This window comes from Melanaphis sacchari, unplaced genomic scaffold (genome assembly GCF_002803265.2).
Source record: "Melanaphis sacchari strain LSU unplaced genomic scaffold, SCAv2.0 Contig22_pilon_pilon, whole genome shotgun sequence".
NCBI classification, from domain to species: Eukaryota; Metazoa; Arthropoda; class Insecta; order Hemiptera; family Aphididae; genus Melanaphis; species Melanaphis sacchari.
In genome coordinates, this window is record NW_020271107.1 from 3,232,156 (window position 1) to 3,255,291 (window position 23,136).

General features: G+C 26.3%; 1 protein-coding gene across 4 annotated transcripts in view; it reads left to right on the forward strand.

Annotated features, from left to right (window-relative positions):
- Positions 1-23,136, forward strand: part of LOC112594424 (protein rhomboid-like) — an 86,198-nt gene that overhangs the window by 59,215 nt on the left and 3,847 nt on the right. For 2 of the 4 annotated variants that reach the window (XM_025339196.1, XM_025339195.1), the window contains exons 5-6: positions 19,597-19,709; positions 20,467-20,584. In XM_025339196.1, the coding sequence (XP_025194981.1) occupies positions 19,597-19,709; positions 20,467-20,584 (231 nt within the window). Of the gene's footprint in view, positions 1-10,439; positions 10,713-15,683; positions 15,888-19,596; positions 19,710-20,466; positions 20,585-23,136 lie in introns of those variants that run through there. The other 2 variants (XM_025339197.1, XM_025339198.1) reach the window with 2 other exon arrangements.

The window sequence follows — 23,136 nt, forward strand, 5'->3', positions numbered from 1 at the left end:
TAGTTTTTATATCCTGCAAAATGATTAGTCTTCATAGTAAAATAACTTTGAGTTATTCAATAAAATTTATTTATTTACGACACTTAAAAAAATGAAAAATGTTTGACATATTTTATTATGATGAATTGATGAACAACTTTGACCAAAATATGAAACTACATCATAACCGTAAACTGTATTTACAAACGAATTTCTCACACAAAATCAATGAAATATAAACGTGATATAAGAAATAATGTTCATGAATGTAACAATATTGTGATAACCCTGCAGTGCATTAATTGTTCACCTCAGAAAGAAAATAAACATAATATGTATTATTTAATGAGTTATTATTGCTTTTATGTTGTTGTGATAAAATATTGTTTCTATTTATACTTTCAAAGTTTTTTCAATACATACGTTAGTAACTACTCTGCTGTATCTTCAGTAGATTGTAACTTGACATTAAGTCGATACTGTAGTCTGTAATGTATGTGCTAAATTTGAATTCATGGGTAAATAAGTAAATTATTGTTGAAAAATGATTCTGAGCAAAGGTAGTCTAAATTTTTAGTAATCTAGGATACCGACAAATTATTTTAATTTAATACTAAAGTTGTGATACATTTTCGCATTTTAGATTCTGAACGGAACAATAAATGCATTAATTTTACAATGATGTGCTTTTTACCTGTATATATGATATTTAAAAGAAAAAATACTACGACTTTCAACTTAGAGAATGGTTTTTAATGGCAAATCAGATCTTATAATTTTAAATCTCCCAAAGGTACAATCTAAATCCAATTTGCTACGAAAAACTTCCACAAAAGTTGATGATTAAAGTAATTTTTTTTCTACTAGAAAAATTGTTTTCAGACAAACTTAAAATTAAAACCATATAATATCATTGACAAATCAATATATTCATTTCTCTGATCATCTTGAATGAATCACGACTGCAGAACATGCGTAATTTAATATTACTATAAACAACTCGTGCAGAATTTAAATGGAATGGAATTTGATATTTATAATTTATTTTATAAATAAAATTTGTATTAACAATGGCATATTATATTGCTGTTTCGTAGCATAAATTACACTAATTTTATAAGAACTCTTGATCAATACGTAATATTACAAATTATAAACTATTTTAAAATACACTCGAACGAAATCATAAAAAACTTATATCGCACAGCTGGAATTTTATTCGTATTTATATTTATTAATATTTATTGCTATTGCACTGAAATGATGAATACCACATGAGTATAATATACTGAAATACAGTACAGGTACGCGTATTTTGTATAACCCGTATTACATGTATAATATTATACTATATTCACAATCCACTAGTATACTTATGATATAATTGCATTTTATTTTATTTAAACTCGTCAAATTTGTTCAATGTAAACGTTGTTCGCAATATAATATGCATTAAGTCATGTGCATGTATAGTATATTATTTGAAAACACGTATCATATGACTGCAGCTTTTTTGTAGACAAATAGGCGGAAGAGTCGTTTCAAAGGAGGATTTTAGCCATTTTTTGCATACTACCCATTCTCATGATTCATAACGTTAAGTCGTCAGCGATGTTATGACTACAAAATATGATTTCTGCGTTGTCGAGGGGTAGTGAGGGTGGGTACAATAGTGTATTATTATTCTCATTCCGGTTTGCGTATGTAGAGAGCTTGTGCACGGGCCTGCCCGCGTTAATAATAATAATTATTAGTCTATACCTATGTAGTAATCACATGGATAAAATGTATAGGTACACATTAATATTTACAAAGAACACTAATATATTATATTAACTGGAAACTATCTTCCGCAGATGATTATACGATAAGATATTACGGAACTATTGTTCGGTAAAATATGAGTATATTTTATTATATTATATTACGCTATTAAATTATATGCTACATAAGGTACTTATTGAATTTAATAATATTCATGTAAGAGAATCCAAAAATGTAAAGACACGCGCGTACTAACCGTTTTTCAGGACTTGTTACAATGGGTTGCGTGTTCGCGTGCTCCCATTGATTCGCATTTTGTTCGCTGCACACTCCGGACAAACTGGTTTCACGTTTAATATGTATGTATAATATTATATTCCTGTACGTATGTTTATGCATTGTGCTTATGATAACATATAGTGGTCTTTATTACTGTCCGATATACTGTTTTTACTTTTTACTGTCTATTAAAACTATTTTTAATGCGATTCCTACACAAATAATACATAGAATATATATATAAGTGCTCATGGATTATAATCTACTTACCAAGTTACCAAGTTAAAAGTTTGATGTAGTTGGTATTATTATAACGATATTTACAAATTACGTCTTTAGTAATAATTTATCTCTCTTACGATAAAGAGCGAAAAAAAATATAAATTGGATTTACATGATTTAGAAGGCGCATATTAGTGGAATTAATAAGGTTAGAAAAAAATTAAAACAATAAAGATCAACTTTTACACCATCATTCCACTCCAAACTACAAAATAGTAGTTATTGTATATATAAAAAAAAAAAAAGTATTTAAAATAAGTTATTGCTGATATTCGTAAATTTGAACTATTAATAAACTATAAATTATTTTAATATATAATGCCCAAGTATACACATCAAGAAAAACGGCATTATGTATTTACATATTCACAAACATAAATTTCCTATTGTGAACATGTCGAAAATGTATTGATATACTTCAAGACTTGACGAATAAATGACTATAATATAATGTAATATAAATGTTATTTCAAACATTAATTTATCTTAATACTTGAATATTTAATATTTATGTATATTAGACACTTGTAATTAAGATTGATAAGTGTTTCGTGAATTATTATTCTACATCTGCATTTACAAAAATTAGTAACATTCTTTTAATAAGTTACTGTTGGTTCTATAAACATTTAATCTTTCCTATTTGGCAAGACAACAAACACGTAGTGTTATAAATTTTTATTTAATATAGTCAATATATAATATAGACATTTAATAAATAATAATACCTCCTATGAATAAAATGATAGTTACAAGTTTGCAATATCCGTTTAAAATTTTAAGTATTAAAAATAGGTAACTAAATAGTAAAATATAATTATTAAAAACACTTAAATATTTACATAATTAGTGGAGAATATTTTAAACAAGTATTCTGCTGTAGTATCTTTGAAAATAATAATTTACACTCGCGTCATAATGCGACAGTATACCTAATATTATACTAAAACAAATAAATTTAAATAAAAAAATAATTAAGCCTTTTTTTAAAGGTTTATCATATTATGAGTAAGTACTGAAAGTTTAATTTTTAATTTTAAACAATGACCCAATAATGTTTCATGAAAAAGTCTGATGAAATATTTTTATGAAGTTAATTAGGTATCTGCAGAATAAAGAACAAATAAATACAATGCAGTTTTTTGTATTAAAGAAAGAAATCAAATAAATGTTGATTGGTTTTTGATGAATAACTCTGCAAATTAAAATATTTATTGAAAATAGATATTATGGCCAATATTATAATTTAAATTGTTTATAAATAATAACCGTATTATATAATCACATTATTACATATAACATACATTTATACCTAATACCTATTATGTAATAATAAGTTTATAAATAATTAATACATACAAAAACGTATAGATGTGTTATGACGCAGTATATGGAAAAAAATAGTTATAAATTATTTATTGTATTCACACGTCATATTGTTTGAAATATAACAATATAGCGATTGGTTATCATATGAATATCTTTAAGTCAAATATAAATTTTTATATTATAATATTGTTAAAAATGAAAAAATAAATAAAATAGGCATACAAGTTTTAACTTAAAAACTTTTTTAGTAAGTACGACTGTACCTGTTTATGATATGTCTCCATCGTATTGGTCGTATTATTAAATGTTAATAAAATTAATTTTGTCGAAAAATCATATCGTAAGAAAAAAATTATAATACCTATAACTACATTCAATTATACGTTAATTATGTTTTCTATTAATGATTTTTTTTTTTTTTTTGGGGGGGGGGAAGACACAGACTTGGTAATACCAAGGATCCCAAAGATTAGCTATAAGACCTTCAAAAATTGCACGGGGGTAATACATTTTCTTGTCATCTCCCCGCAAATTAAACAACTTACTGAAGTGTAGTACCTATTGGTAAATGGTAAATAATATTGAATCATAATTATTATGAGTAAAAAATGTTTAATGATTGAACTTAAACCAATTATACACTTGATATAATATAATTTCCTATCAATGATGCTGCATAAAATATGTATAAATAATATGGTAATTTAAATTATAAATTCATTTTAAAAGAAAATTCGTATAGGTAAATATTTTAAAAAACATCTTTATTTATTCAGTGATATTATATTTTTAAAACAATTTTTACGTTTAAATCAGCTTAAATCATTACGAAACAAATATAAAAATAGGGAAAGTATAGATAACCGTTCTGCTCTACAATTCAGGAATCGAGTATATACCTCGTCATTGAGTATGTACAAGTATATAAGCACTGTAGTAATGGATGACGCGTGTTTAATTTGAATTCAATGATAAATCATTATACATTATAGTGAAAAACAATTCTAAGTGAGCGAAGAAGGTCTAACTTTTTGGTAACCAAGGTTACTAATAAATTATTATAGTAATAATACTACCATTTTCACAAATATTCGTATTTTTTCAGTTTTTTTATTATTTTAAAAAATACTAAAAATTATCAATTTTTGCTATCCAAAAGCACCAACTATATTCGATTTGCTACACAAGAAACCTTCAGCAAAGTTGATGTGATCAAAGTATTTTTTTGAAATGTCTTCAGAAAAAAACTTAAACATTATTGTAAAAAAATAAATGCATTCATTCCTACGTTTAAAATTTAAAACAAAAAATATTATAGTAACACTATTAAGCTTTTTTTTCCATAGAAAAATTTATCATTTTTGACGATATTATAAAAATTAGTCATAAGGAAAGTAAAATGAAATTCCCCTGCTATACACTTTATAAATGTGCAATAAGTAATAAAAATTATTTGTATATTATTATGTATAAATGATAATTCTTTTAGCAGCCAGTGATTAATTATTATATCGAAAAATATTGACGTTTTTGAAAATATATTTTTACTTTAATCATTACGGAACAACATTTTTGACAAATGATTGTATTTTTTTAATTTTTAATTTTTATCATCATTGTTTTTTAAGTTTTTTAATTATTTTGAATAACATACATTTTTAATTTTGATGTTTAAAAATCTATTTTAAAACGAGTAATTAATTAGTCATAATTGAAGAAGTACTTAAAATTTGAAGTAGAGTAGCACAAGGGTTTTAATGTTTTTTGACCAATCCTAAAAGTTGTTTTATCAACACTAAAATGTTTTTAAATATCTACAGGCTACAATAAACAGCTTAAAATTAGATTAAATATTTTAAAAATATAGGTCAATATAAAACATGAGTAAAAGTGAAATGTTTCAAATGTCTACAAACAATACTTTTGAATTAAAAAAAAAAAAACTAAAATCGTTTTATGAGAAATCGTTATTTTACTCATAAATATAGAATTTTTAAACTTTATATGCTCAGAAGAAATATTCAATGACTCTCAACTAAACACTTACAAGCAAAACTTAATATGGTACCTTGTATTAACTTTTTAAAACTTTTTAAATATTAAAAACTTTATCAATTTTTTACTACAAAATAGTTTAAGTACATATTTAAACGAATTCCTTTAATAATCTAACTCTAAATACTCATAAAAAATATTGTAAATGTACACTTGATTTTTTTCTAATTATTTAAAAAATACCGTTAATTTTTAATTTTAACCTTCCAAAAATTTCATAAATATCAACTATCGAGCTATCTACTAAAAACCAATTTAAAATTTTAAGATCTAATAATCATTTTTCCTTTACCTTAAACAGTGTTATATATACACAAAAACAAGTAAATAAATAAATAACATATCATTTAAAATTAATATATCCATCGTTCCGTTTAGAATCTAAAATATGTATTATCATACTATCATACAGTGTATTGTATGTTGCGACATTCAAAAAATTAAAACAGTAACATTGAAAAAATAAACTTGTTTTCAATAATGTTAATTTTTAATGACTTCTATAATTATGTAAAAATGAATTAATATTTTTAAAAAAGTTGATATTTTTTTAATTTAATTTTTTTTTTTGAGATAATTAATGATAACAGTTAAAAAAATTACTCAGTCTAATGATAACATATATTAGTTCGTAAACAAATTTTTATTTCCACTCATTTAAAAAAAATACTATAAAAATATATACTTTACCTATACTATAATATGTATTATGTAAAATATTTTGGCTGTAATTAAAATTTTATTTACTATTTTAAATCTAGATAATGATAATTGATAATTATAAAATATTACAATTTAAGCTACAAATAAATGTTCAATAAAATATTAATTGAATTTTAATATATGATAAGCCCAGTAATAAAATAACATTATTATATTATTAAAAGGGCTTAATTACAACCGAATGCGTGATGTATATTAATTAATTAAATACGACTGAAGTCAATTAAAAAGCAATGAATAAAATGAAAACGTTTGCCAATAATTACTTTGATATGACGCCTCTAAATAAAAAAAAAAAAGAAACTGGATATTAAAACGTTAATTATTTAGAGTTAAATACTATTATTAAGCGTCATCAAATTGACCCGAGTTTTTCAATGCACATCAATGAGAGAAATGATATAAATATGATTCATTGGAAAATTATGAGTTACACCACATCGAATATATATATATCTGTATGTATCATCTAAACAACGATGATTCACACGTGACATTCGGCGTTTCAATTAAACATTTCAACTGTAGACATAGTGTCGAGTTGAAATAATTTCATTGACTCATCGCAAGTATTCATTCACATCCTGTACAAATACATGGAGCTATATATATATATATACATACTCATTGAACGCCTGTGGAATGCAAATGACCTCTGGGTATAGTCTTGTGTGTGACATATTTTACTTTATACGTGAATGTGAAATCTATTTTTTCATTGGATAAAATATTTTACTTATTTTTAGAAATTTTGTAATAGTTGACATAGGTATTGTTGAACAAACATCGAACTATACTTTCATTTATTTCATTGTTATATATTAGTAATTTATCTACATTATGTGAAATCAATAGTAAGAAATTAAAATTGTGAAATGATTTTAAAATAAATCATTTATGTTTTTAAAATATTCAATCTTCTCAAATTTTCTTTTATAACAATTCTATGAATTCGTTAATACTTATATCTTGTTTTTAACATAACTGCTATAACCACTATTTTGCTACAACTGGTGCACGTATATTTGAATAAAAATAAAGCACAGTCAACAATCAATTAATTGTTTACCCTTAACCTACTAACAAGTGAAGCCTCAAACTTTTTGCTCAGATTTAGGGTTTAAACAAATAATAATAAAATTACAATCTACTAATTTATATAACCTTATATGATACTGTACCAAATGTATACCATGTAAAATATTTTTATTTGAATAATGTCAATAATCTTTGTTGTTGTGGCTCATTCAAATAAAAAAATAAAAAATAAATAAAATTACAAGTTTTAAGAGAAATATGTTATTTTAAAGCATTTAAAATTGAATGTTTAATGGAGAAATACGAAATATGTTCTAACAAATAAAGTAGCAATATACGTCTTGAAGTATAACAAGACATAAATAACTGTGGTAGTGAAACATATGATTATGATTACCGGATAGATATGAAATATAGTAAGGCAAACCCAAGAGGTTAAGATATACTTTCTGAAAACTGTATGGAGCTTTTTTTGTTTCGTGAGCTACTCATAAACCTTAATTTGGTGCTTAGATACAAATCAGATATAAATTATCGTCCAAAACAATTATTGTGATTTTTTTTTTAATTCAAAGACTATTTATTTTTTTGTTTCTGTCTTAAAATGGACAATTCTTCGGAAATTAGTTTATTTTGAATCAATTAATATGGATAGTTATAGTAGTAATTAATAAGTAATTTAAACTTTAAAGACTACATAGTAAATAGAAATTTATGTTTAGGATTTGCAGTAATAATTTTATCAAATATTATTTTTCACTTGTTTTTCGAAAATCTTAAGAACATATCCACGTTGTATAATATGCGTGTACATAATTACTATGTATACATATTTTTAATTTTTAATTAATTGTAGACAAAATTAAATAATTTTTATGAATATTATTATTGCGCTGTCATATTTATTTCTATTTTATTACACTAACTATTTATATACATAATTTTTTTCACAATATCAACCATTTAGTAAATTATTTTATTATAGAATTGAATTTAGGGATAAAGATTATTATTTTATTTATTATAGAAATATAAATTAGGCAATTTATAATTTTTAAATAAAATATATTAATAACTATCCTTCAACTATAAAATATAATATATAATCATTATATTCCTAATATCTAGTAAAAACTACTGATAATAATTAATAATTATATTAAAAAAAAAACTTGAAAAATAAATATTCATATTAACAATTAAGCGTAATCAACTACAATTTGTGTCTTGTAAAAATTTTTAGTGATTTAAATCATTATTAGTCATTATTATTATCACATATTACTCTTATACATATATGTTGCATTTTTGAACATATATATATGCTTATAAGTTAAGAATTATTTTCAATTAGTTTAAATGTTAAAAAAAATAAAATTGATATTTGTAGACGTTCTTATAATTTATCATATAGGTACTATATAAGCTACAAATTAAAGTAATTAAATTTAAATTGACTGGGCCGTAAAAAAATAATGAACTAATTGGGTACATAAAACCAAGAAACGTATTATTATCTGTATTCTGTTCGTATTAATAAGTAATTAACAAAAATCATAGTTAATATTAACTACTAACTGTTAAATTAATGTATCTATAAATTCTACTCGCTAGTTGTAGATATATTATAGTTGTTACGAGGACGTTATACACACATTTTGCATTTAGAAGAATATACTTCATTATCTATGTTATTTTTTAAATATTAGAGGGAACTAGTTTATTATCAAATTTAAATTTTAAAAATGATACTGGATAATAGTCTAGGTCCCCAAATTGGTTTATTTAGTATTTAAATGTTGAACCATCAACCATAAACATTTTTAAACACATACCTACAACATTTGTATAATGTGTTCCCTAAATAATTAATTAAATGCTCTTGTATCTAGTTCCAATAAATTATAACATACCAAATGATTTATTGTATACAAAACGATAAGTATAAATGAATTAGTAATTACTAATCCATTAACGTATTCTTATTATATAAATAATTTAATAATACAACAGTTCTAAGACTTTTTGTATAAAAGTCGTGATTTGCAAGAGCCGCTTAAAAATTTTGAAAATGTTCACATACCAATTTCAAAAAAGACTCTTTAACATTTTAATTTAAAAACAGTTATAAGTAAATCATGGGCTTTTATCATAAATAGAAACTAAATAATTATGAAAACGTGATAATTGTATTAACTTTTTATTGATTTATTGCTTATTATTTTTAACCATTTTCTTCATCGTAGGTGTTTTCTTATGAGTTTTTAGCGTATCTGCTAAGTTTCACAATTGACAACCATTTAAACATTGCATATACAGAGTAAATGGTGATTCACTAAGCATGCTTACACTCCCTTTTTATTTCAATAATTCAATTATTCAAAATTTTAATTTTAGAATTTTCAGATAATATATTTAAATACCTACTAAATTTTAAAATTCTTGAGATTTTTCTATGTTATGCTGTAGGAGTGTCTTGTGGAGATGCAAACTTCTACTATTCAAATGAGAGCTCTTCTTTTCCTCTGTAAATTTTTTGATAAATAAGTTTTCTGAAAATTTTAGGCGTCAGAATTAAAACTCGAACGAGTAGTTTAATTCAAAAAATTAGACTTTGAATAAATTTATTAGGTAATTAAAGAAAAAATGGGGAGTGATGTTGGTGAATCTCTCCGTCTATTATGATATTGTGTGTTGAACTAAGCATTGCAAATCAAAGTATCGGTTGGAAAAACCAGAAAATTCATATCGTTATTTGTAGAACTATGTAGTAAATAATGTAAAATGTACAATAGTCTAGTGATAATATTATTATTACTGTAACTTGACGTAGTTATATTAAGTGCGTTATCATCGACGTGCCATCAGCACGAGCCGCTAGTTTCGCTACGATCGCTACACCGAATTTATACTGCCTGTGTCATGGTTATTAAGTGGGGAGTAGATACGGTGTCAAAGTGGTTTAGGGTTGGTGAAAAGGCGGACCGATTATTTCCCGACGTCGGCCCCTTCAGTCTGTCTAGTTGTTGTGGCGGTAGTTCACTGTTCATTGCGTAGTTGTCGACTTGCTACATTTCCGCTGCATCGATCAATTTCTTCGGGGTTTTTATATTAAATTTTCGTTTTATTGTTTCACGTGATTTATTTTCTTCGTACATTTGTTTTTGTAATGCATAAATTTAAAAACACGTATTTTTCCGCGATAATGATTCAAGTCATCAGAACGAATTCTATTGTGTGCAATATGTGTCTGTATAATGAGGGTAAGTTTGAAAAACAATAACTTCAAATTTATTTCATTAAAATTAGTTTTAACTCTAATATACAAAATGTTTAAGGACATATCACTATCATATTAAATACACCAAATCTTAAGTACAAACGTTTTAATTAAAATATTATAATATAATATTCTAATATGAGTATTTAAGTTTCCAATATATAATAATGAGACCCATTCATGTGTATATAAAAAATATAATTATGAACTAATGAAGTCTAAAAAAATGATCTTTTGTGTAAAATATTAACTATAGTAAATTAACATAGATGGTGTAATAATTTTAATTTGTTATTTTGATTCTTTTATATTAAAAATAATACATTCTATTAAAATAATACATTTTAATCTTATTAACAAGTAATATTTACTATTTACACAATTTAACTAGAACATTAATTATGTTAACATTTTTAAAATAATACCTTTAAACAAATTTGTTAAGATACTATTTTAATACCTAATATAGGTGCACGAGTTCGTTTAAATTAATACTTAGTGTTATTAGTTATAATATTTAGATTACAGTGCCTAAATTGATTAATAAAACGTTTTACTGGATATTAACGTATAACGAAAACACTATTCAGTTGATAAACACAATAAAGTATAATACAATAATTATTTTAGTCTGATAAAGGTTATTTATACTTTATCCACTATTCATTTAGATAGTAGATACCTTGTACACTGTATATCCCAAATCGATAGTTAAATATAAAAAAAAACTATTAAAGTTAAATCTTAAGATGATTGGATTGTATAGAAAATAGTATACAAAATATAGTCGTGAACCGATATTTTTGTCTGTCAACATCAGTATGTATTGATTTGTATTGGATTTATACTATGCTTATAATATTAGATACATGTATCATATTATGTAACATCAATAAATACTTCAACATGTTATAAATAAGAGCCGACAGATACTTAAAAAGTACTATTTAATTTAATTGGAATATTTATGTTATTTCTTCATATATCTTAATAGTTGTCCGTTAGTATTTCATAAATATTTTCATAGAGTTACTGTACTTACAACTCATTTTTAAATTAAAAAATTGTTCTTTAATTGATTTATTATTGTCGGAAAAGATCTCTGAATAGGTAATGATATGCATAGTCCCTGAAAACCAAAAAAATACAATGAATAATATTATATGTGATTTATAAAATTGTATAACTATGAATTCAAAAAATTTATTTTGACTTATCAGGATTCATTTTCAATTACAGCGAATAGTAAAATGTAACGTTCATAAGAAATTGGTCAAATTGCGACAATCGTCTGGTTTAACTAATAAAACGTTTCTTGTATAATAATATATGAGGTATTATAATACTATATAATATGGAGCATAAACCTTAATAATTTTACTACCTATACCGAGTTTATGGATAAAATGTTGTTTTTGTAAATATTTTACTAAATCGTTATTGACACGCAACTACTGAACAAAACACTGGAATATAAATATGCAGTTCTAAAAATCAATATACATTTGAAAAAATGTGTATAAAACGTTATTGAAATGATTTATATTGTGATAAAACAACTATACAAATCGTTTAAAACAAAAATGTTCAATGTTTAAATTATAATTTAATTGATTAACGATAATTGATTATACTTACTGATAGTTAAAAAGTATAAAATTATGATCTATATTTTATCAATATATAATGCATACTATGTAATTTTAATTTTATTTTTCATAATAATACCTAATTTTGATGATATTGATTGATTCTTTCTGTAGTCTTTCACTGTAAACATTAACTATAAATTTAATAAAAGTTGTTATGTGAGTATAGCTATACTAGAGAATATTAGAGAATATTTCATTAAAACTTTAATTCTAAATTGATACATTTTTAATAATTAAGCAATTTAGTATTGTAAACTGTAATTTAAAAAAAAAAAAAATTTCTATTAATATAACAATTTTAGTTGCCAGTTACATAAATAATTATGCTTTATATAATACCATTGTGGCAGGTATAGATTAGTCATTATTTTCTACAAGATGACAACATTTAACTTATTCGATTACTCAGAACCTATTTACAATACTGGATACCTATTTCATAATCACATCCTATGGATTCATTACACCAGCCATTAAGAAAAAAATTAAAACCAAAAAATGTTAATCGATTTAGAACGTGAGTATAAAGACATCAGAAACCCAATTGACGTTTTCGATACCCAACTATTATCAAGTAACCAAAGAGGTCTCAACGAGATGATCGATTACTTCGGTCTATGTATATGTATGTAGTTTTTGAGAGCTTCTGCGTCCCACGTACTGCGTATACGTTGGCTTGGTCGGTGGTCTGAGATGGGTTGGAATAAAAAAAAATTGTTTTTTTCCTCTTATACACATTCAATAAAATTAATAAGCCAAATTAAACCATTATGATGTTGCTGCTAAGAGTTTTTGTGAACACTATAACAATTTAATTAATATTGTTAAATTAAGCGACATAAGACGTACATAACCAATATACTTATTATAGTAATATTACTATGTATAACGTTGTTTTTATATATATATATTTATAAATTTAATAATATAACATCACTTTCATTTCAATACTAAAAATAAAGATTTCCTTTCAGCTTGCCTACCTAATTTTTGAAACGGCTCTCTTTAAAATATTAACGATTGACGTTTATAACAAAATATTAAATAACATCGTTCGTACATTGTATTATTATGCGCATTAGTCACTATGGAATAACAGTTACAAGTTGTATAGGTACCTATTAGAGCGTATAATAATATCACATTATACATAATATATTATTTACGTATAATACGGTGTGTGATGTATACGATGTGTATTGTGTACACATAAACCTAACCTATTACAAACGGATCCGTATTTCGATCGTGTATACATTTTGTGTTGTGCAAAATCTTATCATCGATTTACACGCGTGTTGCGAGCGGTAGACCGGAATTGCGGCGGCGAGACGTGCCGCCGCCGCCGCCGCCGATGGCTAGCCGTGCGCGGTCAAACGATGAGTAATACTATACGGCGCGCGCGTATCTCGCGGGAGGAGTACACACGACATAATAATACTCTATACACACTCACAGTACATATTATTATATGTATATATATATATAAATATTATAATTTAGTGACGTATTTGTACGCGTTTGTGTGTGTATGTGTGTGTGTGTGTATATATATATAATGTAAGACGTCCCCAGACAGGTCTCTGCCGCGGTGCGGAGGAGAACCGTGAGAAATACGCCTTCGCATACGGGGCGAGCGCGTTAGACGCACGCGAATCAAACCGTGTTTATAGCTAGATACTTAATAAAGTCAGCGACGAGCGCCTCGTCTCGTGGCGTGTATGTTGTGTGTGTGTGTGTGTGTGTGTGTGTGTGTGGTGGGCAGCTATACGTCGACGACGTAGGACGGCCGTTTTAGAGGTGCATATGTGTATGATATATAATAATAATATAATATCCGTCTGCGCGCCGCGTGGGCGTCATCATCGTCGCACAGAGATGAGATAGGTGCAGCGTGCACCGTCCCTGCAGTGCGTGCATCAGTGTGTGTGTGTGTGTGCGACTCGCGCGCGTTAAGCGCTTAAGCGCTCGCCTCCCGCGGTGGGACTATAATATTATTATATATTATAGAGTGGTCTGTAATAAAATACATAGGTACCTAATACATCCTATCGGTGAAATAATAACGGCGACAACAGCCAAGGCGCACAGCATATGGCGATGAGAACCCACGCAGAGAATACAGTTGCCATTGTGCATATGACACAACACCGGGGTGTGTGTGTGTGTGTATAATGAAGTTATGTAAAAATAAAAAATGATATATGTATACCCATAATCTTATGTACATATATATTATATACGTATACACGACAATGATGATATTGTATACAATACGTATAGATAAATATCGTGTGTGGGGAAGCGCCACGCGGATACAGTGCCACACACGGAGCACGGGTCGTTTGCGGGTCCCGCGGCGGCGGCGGTGGCGCTACAGGACGCGCGCGCCGATCGGACGTTCGCCCGGGCGGAAGCTGTTCGATATAATTCTATTATTATGTGTATATATGTGTATGTATATATATATATTATTATGGTATCGTGTGTGGTACAATACTCTGCGATAGGTACACACCACTGTGTGCGATAGTTTTGCGTACAGAGGAAGCGGTTAAGCGACGACAACAGCCACGGGGTGCGTATTTAGATACCGTATATAACTGAATTCGTCCACGAGCTGAAATCGGTGATGGTACGAAACGTGTAATTTCACTGTTTCCTAAGAAATCCAACCCTGTTGATATCAGACGCGTATGATTATATTAATATGACAATAATTGAATTACAAATCTCGAAAAGAGCCCTTTTCGAGTTTTATTATTTTCATTAAAATTGACTTTGCCACTTTTTTCCGTGTATACATCGTATAAAAGGATGTTTTGTTTACTAAAATGGCCCATACGGCCATACCTATCTAATTCAATACTGAAACGTCTAAAACACTTATGTTCTTGAATGAATTCCGAAAAGGACCCGTCTCAGTAAACGTTATAGATCGTCGCCTAAATCGAATTTTGTATGGACATTGAACATGTTACACAATAGTCAGTACTTTAACTTTTTAGATAAGAAATTGGTAAAAAGTATTTTAAAATATTTTGTAGGTAGGTGATATATGAAACTTTGTTACGTTTTTAGTTACCTACCAAAATATATCCGGATTAAGTTACATGGTATCAGATATATATGAACGCGGGATAAACGTTCACGATGTAGCCAAACACATACCTATAGTGAAAGTATAATAATTATAAGAAGTATATTATACCTGATTTATAGATGTAATAACAGTTATTTCTTTTAAATTTATTTGTACATGTATGGGTTTTCTAGCCTGTCGGTTTTCCAGTCTCATTTTCGGCACACGCGACATTCGCTCACGTGTCGTGTGCCGTTCGACCGTTGAAAATACAAAACAAAAAGAAAGAAGAAAATCAATAATAAAACGACGCGCGACTATCGTTTTGATTTGCCACCACCGCCGCCACTACTACCACTGCCGACGCCACCGATAAATCCGATAGAAGACGCGCCAAGTCTTATTATTCAGCACGACAGCTCATGTACAGACATGTTTTATGTTTATTTATCCGGTGCACATACATGCATAACATCTTTGATTCCCAACTTCTGTAGACACACTATAACACCTGCTAGTTTCGTCTATACGATTCAGTGATCACACTGCACTCAATCGTCTCAATCTATCTATTTGTATAATTGTATAAATATATATTTCAAGTCATTGGATTAAAAAAATAAAAAACAATCGTATTTTTAAACTTATAGACTTTGAGTAACAAAAAATATTTCTCTAGTCAAACCATTTAATTATTTCGAATGCAAGACACCGTTAACAATTCGAAATATGTCATTAAATGTTACATTTTCTTGTTTGGCTATTTCCGTACTAGACACTCATTCCTCATCGTCTAATCTTCAATTCCAAAAATAACTTAAAATTGTTGTGGTCATCATAAAATAGATTTTAATTTTTTTCTAATGTATTTATACTCATGTATACTATGAAATACATCTTCTATAGTACCTACAGGTATGTGCATACATTTTACAATATATACAATGATCATGAACGACGGTTCACTATTACATATTTTTAACTATTGATTTTTATTTTACATAATATTAAATTTTAAAACATACTTTATTATATTCAGCCATTTTTGTATACTGAGTGTGACAAATTGAAGTCGACGGGAAAATACACTAATTAAAGTACCTATATAGGACTATAGGCACAAGAAGGGTTACGTCATTAGCCGATCTAGTCGTAATCGTTCAAGTGAATAATAAGAATAATAAGAACGATGAAAAAATATGTTGTTCACCATAGAAACTTTTAGCGTTCTTAACTAGAGGATGTACCCATGACCGTCCGTGACACCGACCTGCCTGGGATGAGAGAGTAGATTCGGTATTACACAATTCGCTGTAAACAGTAATTAAAAATTTCGTTTTTAAACCGATGATAATTCGTGAGTTTTTCCCATCGGAGCATTTTTTTTTTTAAGTATATTGCCAATCAAGCGCAGCGAAGTCTAATTAAAAAATGTTTCTGATAATATAAATACGAAGACAAAACTTATAAATTATTTACACTACGACTATATACGATGGACTGAACGTAAAATTAAATCATTAAAACTAGATTTCTTTAATCTACTTTATACATCTATTTGAATTGCATATTCAAATGAAAACATTTTTATTATTCAAATACTAGATATCTAAACAAATGGTATAGATATTTTGAATAACGGTACTATTTGTTTGTTAATCGATATCGAGAACTAAATGAGTGTGATTTAATTATAAGGTTTTATATAAATGTCTTTATTTAACAACAAATAATTAACTTCAGTTCACGAGAACATAACAACACCAGAGTTATTAGCGCATACTTGAGGAGTGGCGGCAATTGAAGGCGCTCCTTATTATTAATAAGAATTTCTGAAATTACGATCTCCGGTTCTCACAAGACATAAACTTATTATACAATTTTATACTACCTATCTATGACAATATTTATGGACTATATTTTATATTTCAAACGTCGCTTCATCGACAAGGGTTTAATTTAATATACTTACTATTTATTATTTATTACTTATTTATTATTACTCATTCAGGGATTGAAGTGGGCAGTGGCAAAAATTATATCAGTAGTAACCTCTAAATAATTTGTAAGGCTATATGATTGTAGTATAGTATATCCTATATGTATACACATAATGTATATGCATTATTTTAATTTTATATTTTATGTATAAAAAAAACTATAAAAGTAAATATTTTAAAAACATGTGGTTCTAGGGAAATTATAATGATTAAATCTTTAGATATCTGTCGACTATTATTATTAATTTTTAAACACATTTGAGTTCTCTAAACAACAACAACAACAAAAAAATAAAAACCTGAAAAAATATTTTTGTACTAAAGTAAATATTTTTGATGAAATACGTATAATTAATTTCTTGATGAAACAACTAACAAATTTTCAAAAATAAATTAATGTTTTCAATAAAAATAATCATTTGAAGACAGATTAGATCTTTACAATTCACTTCTTGAAGTAAAGAAAGCTTTTTAAATGATTTTAGGTAAAGGACTAAGTAGTCCCTTAAATTCCTCCACATTTAAATCCCAGCTTTTATCACCTAACACAAGCGTAAATTTTACTTGGTCGCATATCTATTATACATGTTGAACTATATTCTTGCCTTATTGTGATTTATGATACTCGAGTTCCTTTATTATTTCTGTAAAAAAAAAAATGATAATTTTATTAAATGCTTTTAGAGCTCAATAATATGGTTTAGGTGTAATTGTGAACCGTTGTTTATTTTACGTGGTTATATTTCTCCGACTATTTGTTTATACTTTAAAGTTATATTTGCATTCTCTCTCAACATTCTTAAACTAGGTACATATTATATTCTTAATCGAACCAACAAAGTAAATATTTCCATAACTTGGTCGTAATTCATCTAGGGAATCCCGAGAATAATAAGTGTCCTATATAAAATACATACACGCACACGAAAATTTTTGTATTTATCTCTCTTTTAGCAAGATGGCCCTCATTTCATATGCGACTCGTAGCCTGGACAATCGTGCCGAAACGCTTTTGTCCTTTCCCTCTTCAACTCTACCGTTCAGTTTGAGGCACTACAGTGAATTCTTAATAAAAAAAAACTTCAACTAGCGCCGGGAACATAGCCAGCGGATTGCTTTAATGTATGTTAAAAGGCATTTTGAATAATATTAATACTAATAAAAATACAATGCTCTATATTATAATAATACCATATCAACGTATTATCTCATTACATAAAAGATGTTTTGAGCTATCGCATAGAAATTAGAAAATATTATAACTAAAAACGTGTGAACCGTTATGACGTGGAAGAAAAATGAAAACACTATCTTAGATCCAATGTCGATTGTGTGTATTATTAATGTTTATAATTAAAGTAACTTATTTACTCGTAATTATAATAACTTATACACGTATATGATAGAAAATGGAAACAGTTTCATTCTAAGTATTCTAATCGAGTACATTTAATTCAGTAGGTACTAATTTTCACAATTTAAATAACATCATCTAATATATCATAGTAAAATTATATACTTATACTTAGTAATATTAATGATTGTTGGTTTATTATTTTATCATTTTTAGTTGACGATACATATTTTACTCATTTCACTTCCCCCCCCCCCTCCTACAATATTTCAATTAATATTTTAATTTTATAAAAAATTATCGTTTGTACATTTTATAACTCTTGATATATAGTTAAAAAAAAATTACTAGGAAATAAATTTAATTAGATAATTTGTAAAAGTTAAAAGACAAATAAAATATTATTTTTTTTTTTTTTTGAACATTTTATATTATTAAAGTTAGGTACTCAAGTATTTATAATTTAATCGTTTGATGTATTACATAATTATTATAAGAGATTAGAACTAAGAACTAAGAACAATAAAGTGACCTAAAAATTGAGATTATATCAAAAACTGTTCCATGTTGTTTTACATTAAATAATAATAAAAGAATAATATTCCTAATACGTTGATTAAAATATTTCATTAAATATGTACAATAATATCACTTTATTATTTAAATCGTATTTCTAGTCATATAATTATATTTGCAATACACTGAACGATCTAAATTAATTTAAAAAAGTATTGTTTACTTCGGAACAGCAGATGTACTCATTAAAATATTTGTTTTAGATGTCCGGCAAAAGGAGACGGAGTTTTAAATGCGCCATTCATCACAGGGACAAAGAAATTAACAGCGAAAACGATTTTCATATTATATTTCAAGAACCAACGTTACACCAAAAGTAAGTTCACTGATTTATGATTTATTTAAGTGTAAAATTATGATGTTACTTGTTATTTGTAAGACATTTCGGTAAAGTAACACCTGATATATTTTTATTTCTTAGAAATACTTATATAATTGTTTATATTTAGTATTAATATATATTAATTGTCCTTGACCAATAACTTGCACAATTTAGTATAACAGTATTAAGCTAAAAGAAAAAAAATGTTTTAAATGAATAAACCTTCTTTAAATAAAATTATTATAAAATGATTTTTCCTACTTAGTTGTCGTTATCAATGATATCTTTGTATTGCTAGTAATTTGTAACACCATATTATTATCATATAAATGTGTTATTTTAAATATAATTATTAATTAGCAAAAATAACTCTTTTGTTCTCAGGAAAATTGAAATTGAAATCATCCAAGTTAACGTTGGTTTATTATTTTATTATTATAATTAAACACGAACATACTATTAACTGCAGTTGACCTTAAAACCTAACTGCCGTAAATTAAATAAATTTCTAATCTAAAGTTTACTAGATCATGATAAACCGTCGACTATTTAATTGAATTATTTCCCATTACTTATTTATTTCCATTCTTCGAAATCTATGTCACACCGATGACTTTTGTGTTATCATTGATAATGATTATCATTTCTGTTAGTCTTTTTTTAATTTTAGCTTATAATATATTGTACTATATATTTGTATACGATCTAAGTTTTTGTTCGTTTAAATGTATTAATGTTATATTTTTTATAGAATGGTACGTTTTGTAGCAGAGGAGTTCTTGACGGACGAAAGAGATCGAAAATATTATGCGGACAATTATCGCTGTTGCCCACCTCCACTCTTTATACTACTCATAACAATTTTTGAGGTAAGTTTAAAATGAAATCCGTTTACTATTGTTATAAATACTTGTAATGCATTACCAGTGACATAACCATGAGTTAGTCATGTTGTGATTGTGAGGGAGAGGGGTAAATTAATCTGGTGTGAAATCACAAACACAATAAAGTTTATAGATATACTGCAGAGAACTGTGTTTACAGTGTAATTAAATTAATTAAATAACAAAACTCAATGTGTATTAACGATTCTACAACACGGTATCAATTGATAAAAAAAAATCTTAGGGTGAACCTTTATGCACACTAAATGCATATAAAATTAAGTAAAACTAGAAAAAACTGAACTAAGTATAGATTGAATTATTTTGAATACTTCAAAAGTATAAGATTATACTAGCTGCTGCATCAGCTTTATAATATATAATATACTATAATTTCTACATACACTTCATTAACAATAAACTACCTAATATTTAGAAAAGTATTAAAATATTACAATTAGTAAATCATTTTTGCGAGTAATTTTTTTTCGAAGATAATAACAAAAAGTATTATTATATGTCATTAAAAATAGTATAGTAACAAGTAACCATCATTAATGATTTCCGATGTTTACCTTATACCTATATGTAAGTACTAGACACCATGTGGCACGTGGCTTGTATAGAAAGCAGAAGTAAAGAAGGAAAAAGAAATTGTAACAGATGTCAAACGCGAGTTAAATTATACCCTCTGGGGCTAAACGAAACCCAGGCTATTTCCTATTTTCAGAAAACCATTTACTGTTTACAGCTGTCTACCTTTCTAAAAAGGCATAATCCCCTCTGAATTTTTCGAGTGATTAATTCTTTTCATAGTCATATATTATTCAGCTTGCAATATCTTATACGTATAATATAGAATATATATATTCCAAATTTCATGCAAAATAACGCAATATCGCTTAATTTTATACTGGTTGTATTTATATAGAAAGAAAACTCAATGAACAAAGAGTGTATTATTGATACTGCGATTGGTAATTTTTTTTTAACTTCAAATACATACTTGGAAACGTTTCTATCCAAAGCGTCAATGAGAATTATTTCATTAAATCAAAAATAATAATACTCTTATATAATATATACATGCATTTTTTAAATACATAAATAAAATATTTAACTATTACAATATATTTAACTGTAAACTATAATTAAATTACTCATTACTTAGGTATATATTTAATAAATAATACAACTTTTATGATAAAAATAAAACAGCATTATTATATACCATTTTTTAACTTTCATAACTTAAATTAAGTACTAAAATATGTAGTTATTTTGTTCATAATAATTTGTTGATTACTATAACATCAATTACAGCATTCATATCAAATACTGTATAATAAAAAGTAAATGTAAGTAATATTTTATATTATTTTATATAAAAGTAATGAAACGTAAATATAAAATTGTAAAAATGCTTATGATTTTTGGTAAATAGTTCTAAAACACAAATCTCAAAACGTACTAGTAATCCATATTATTTCAAATCCAGTATTACGTAATGTGAATATATACTGTCTATTTTTGTGTGTCGTAAAACGTAAAAGTACTATAATACACCCACAAGAAACGTAATGCCGGAAATCGAAACGTCTGTAAATCAAAAGAGACACGTGCTCTTATTCTGTCTGGGATTTGTCCCAAAAAAATAACCTCATTTATGTTATATATTTTACATATGCAGTGCGTTTTAAAATAACACCATGTTTAGGTACAATAGAATAGCTTAAAATGTTTCATTTTTGGATTTATTTTTGTATTTAAATGATTTTTACAGTAGGATATCCTATTACTTACTAATGTATTGCATTTTGATAAATATTTACACACTTAAAAGAATCTACCCAATTTAGCAATGTAAATTATTTGGTAATTAAATATTACCGAATAATAATAACATAAAATATTAAAATAAATTAACTATGTGTTCTTCAACTTTCAACATAGTAACTTACATTTGACACATTCGTGTGAAACTACTGCAGACAAAAGAAAAATACATAACCTATATTTATATAAGTAACTATTATAATAAGTTATAATGCATTCAGAAACTTGGCACATTAAAAACGCTTAAAGTTAACATCTCACTTCCTTATGAACTCTATTTCCTGTGTTTTTATAATAGAACAAATTAAGCTTAAATATACATTTACTTAATAGGTATATTAATACTTAAGATGTAACCAGAAAGAAAAGGTTATACAATTAACAATTAAAATAGTCATTTTTACAACTGCGACCGAACTAAATATTGTAGTTTAATCTGTTTAAACTTATTTTTAAATTATTATAATACATAATTATGCAAAATATATTTTAGGGAGATAAATCAAAAAATGTTACTTATGATAAGCATAAGTCTAACTATGTTAAAATCCTAGAACAAGGAGGCTATCTCAATAAGATATATAATCAATAAAATAAAAAACTACAAAATAATAATAATTGTAGGAAAATATTAAATTTTTGTTAAATGCTTACCTTTATAGAAAACTAAATTCATTACCTAACATGTTGAAATGCATCCA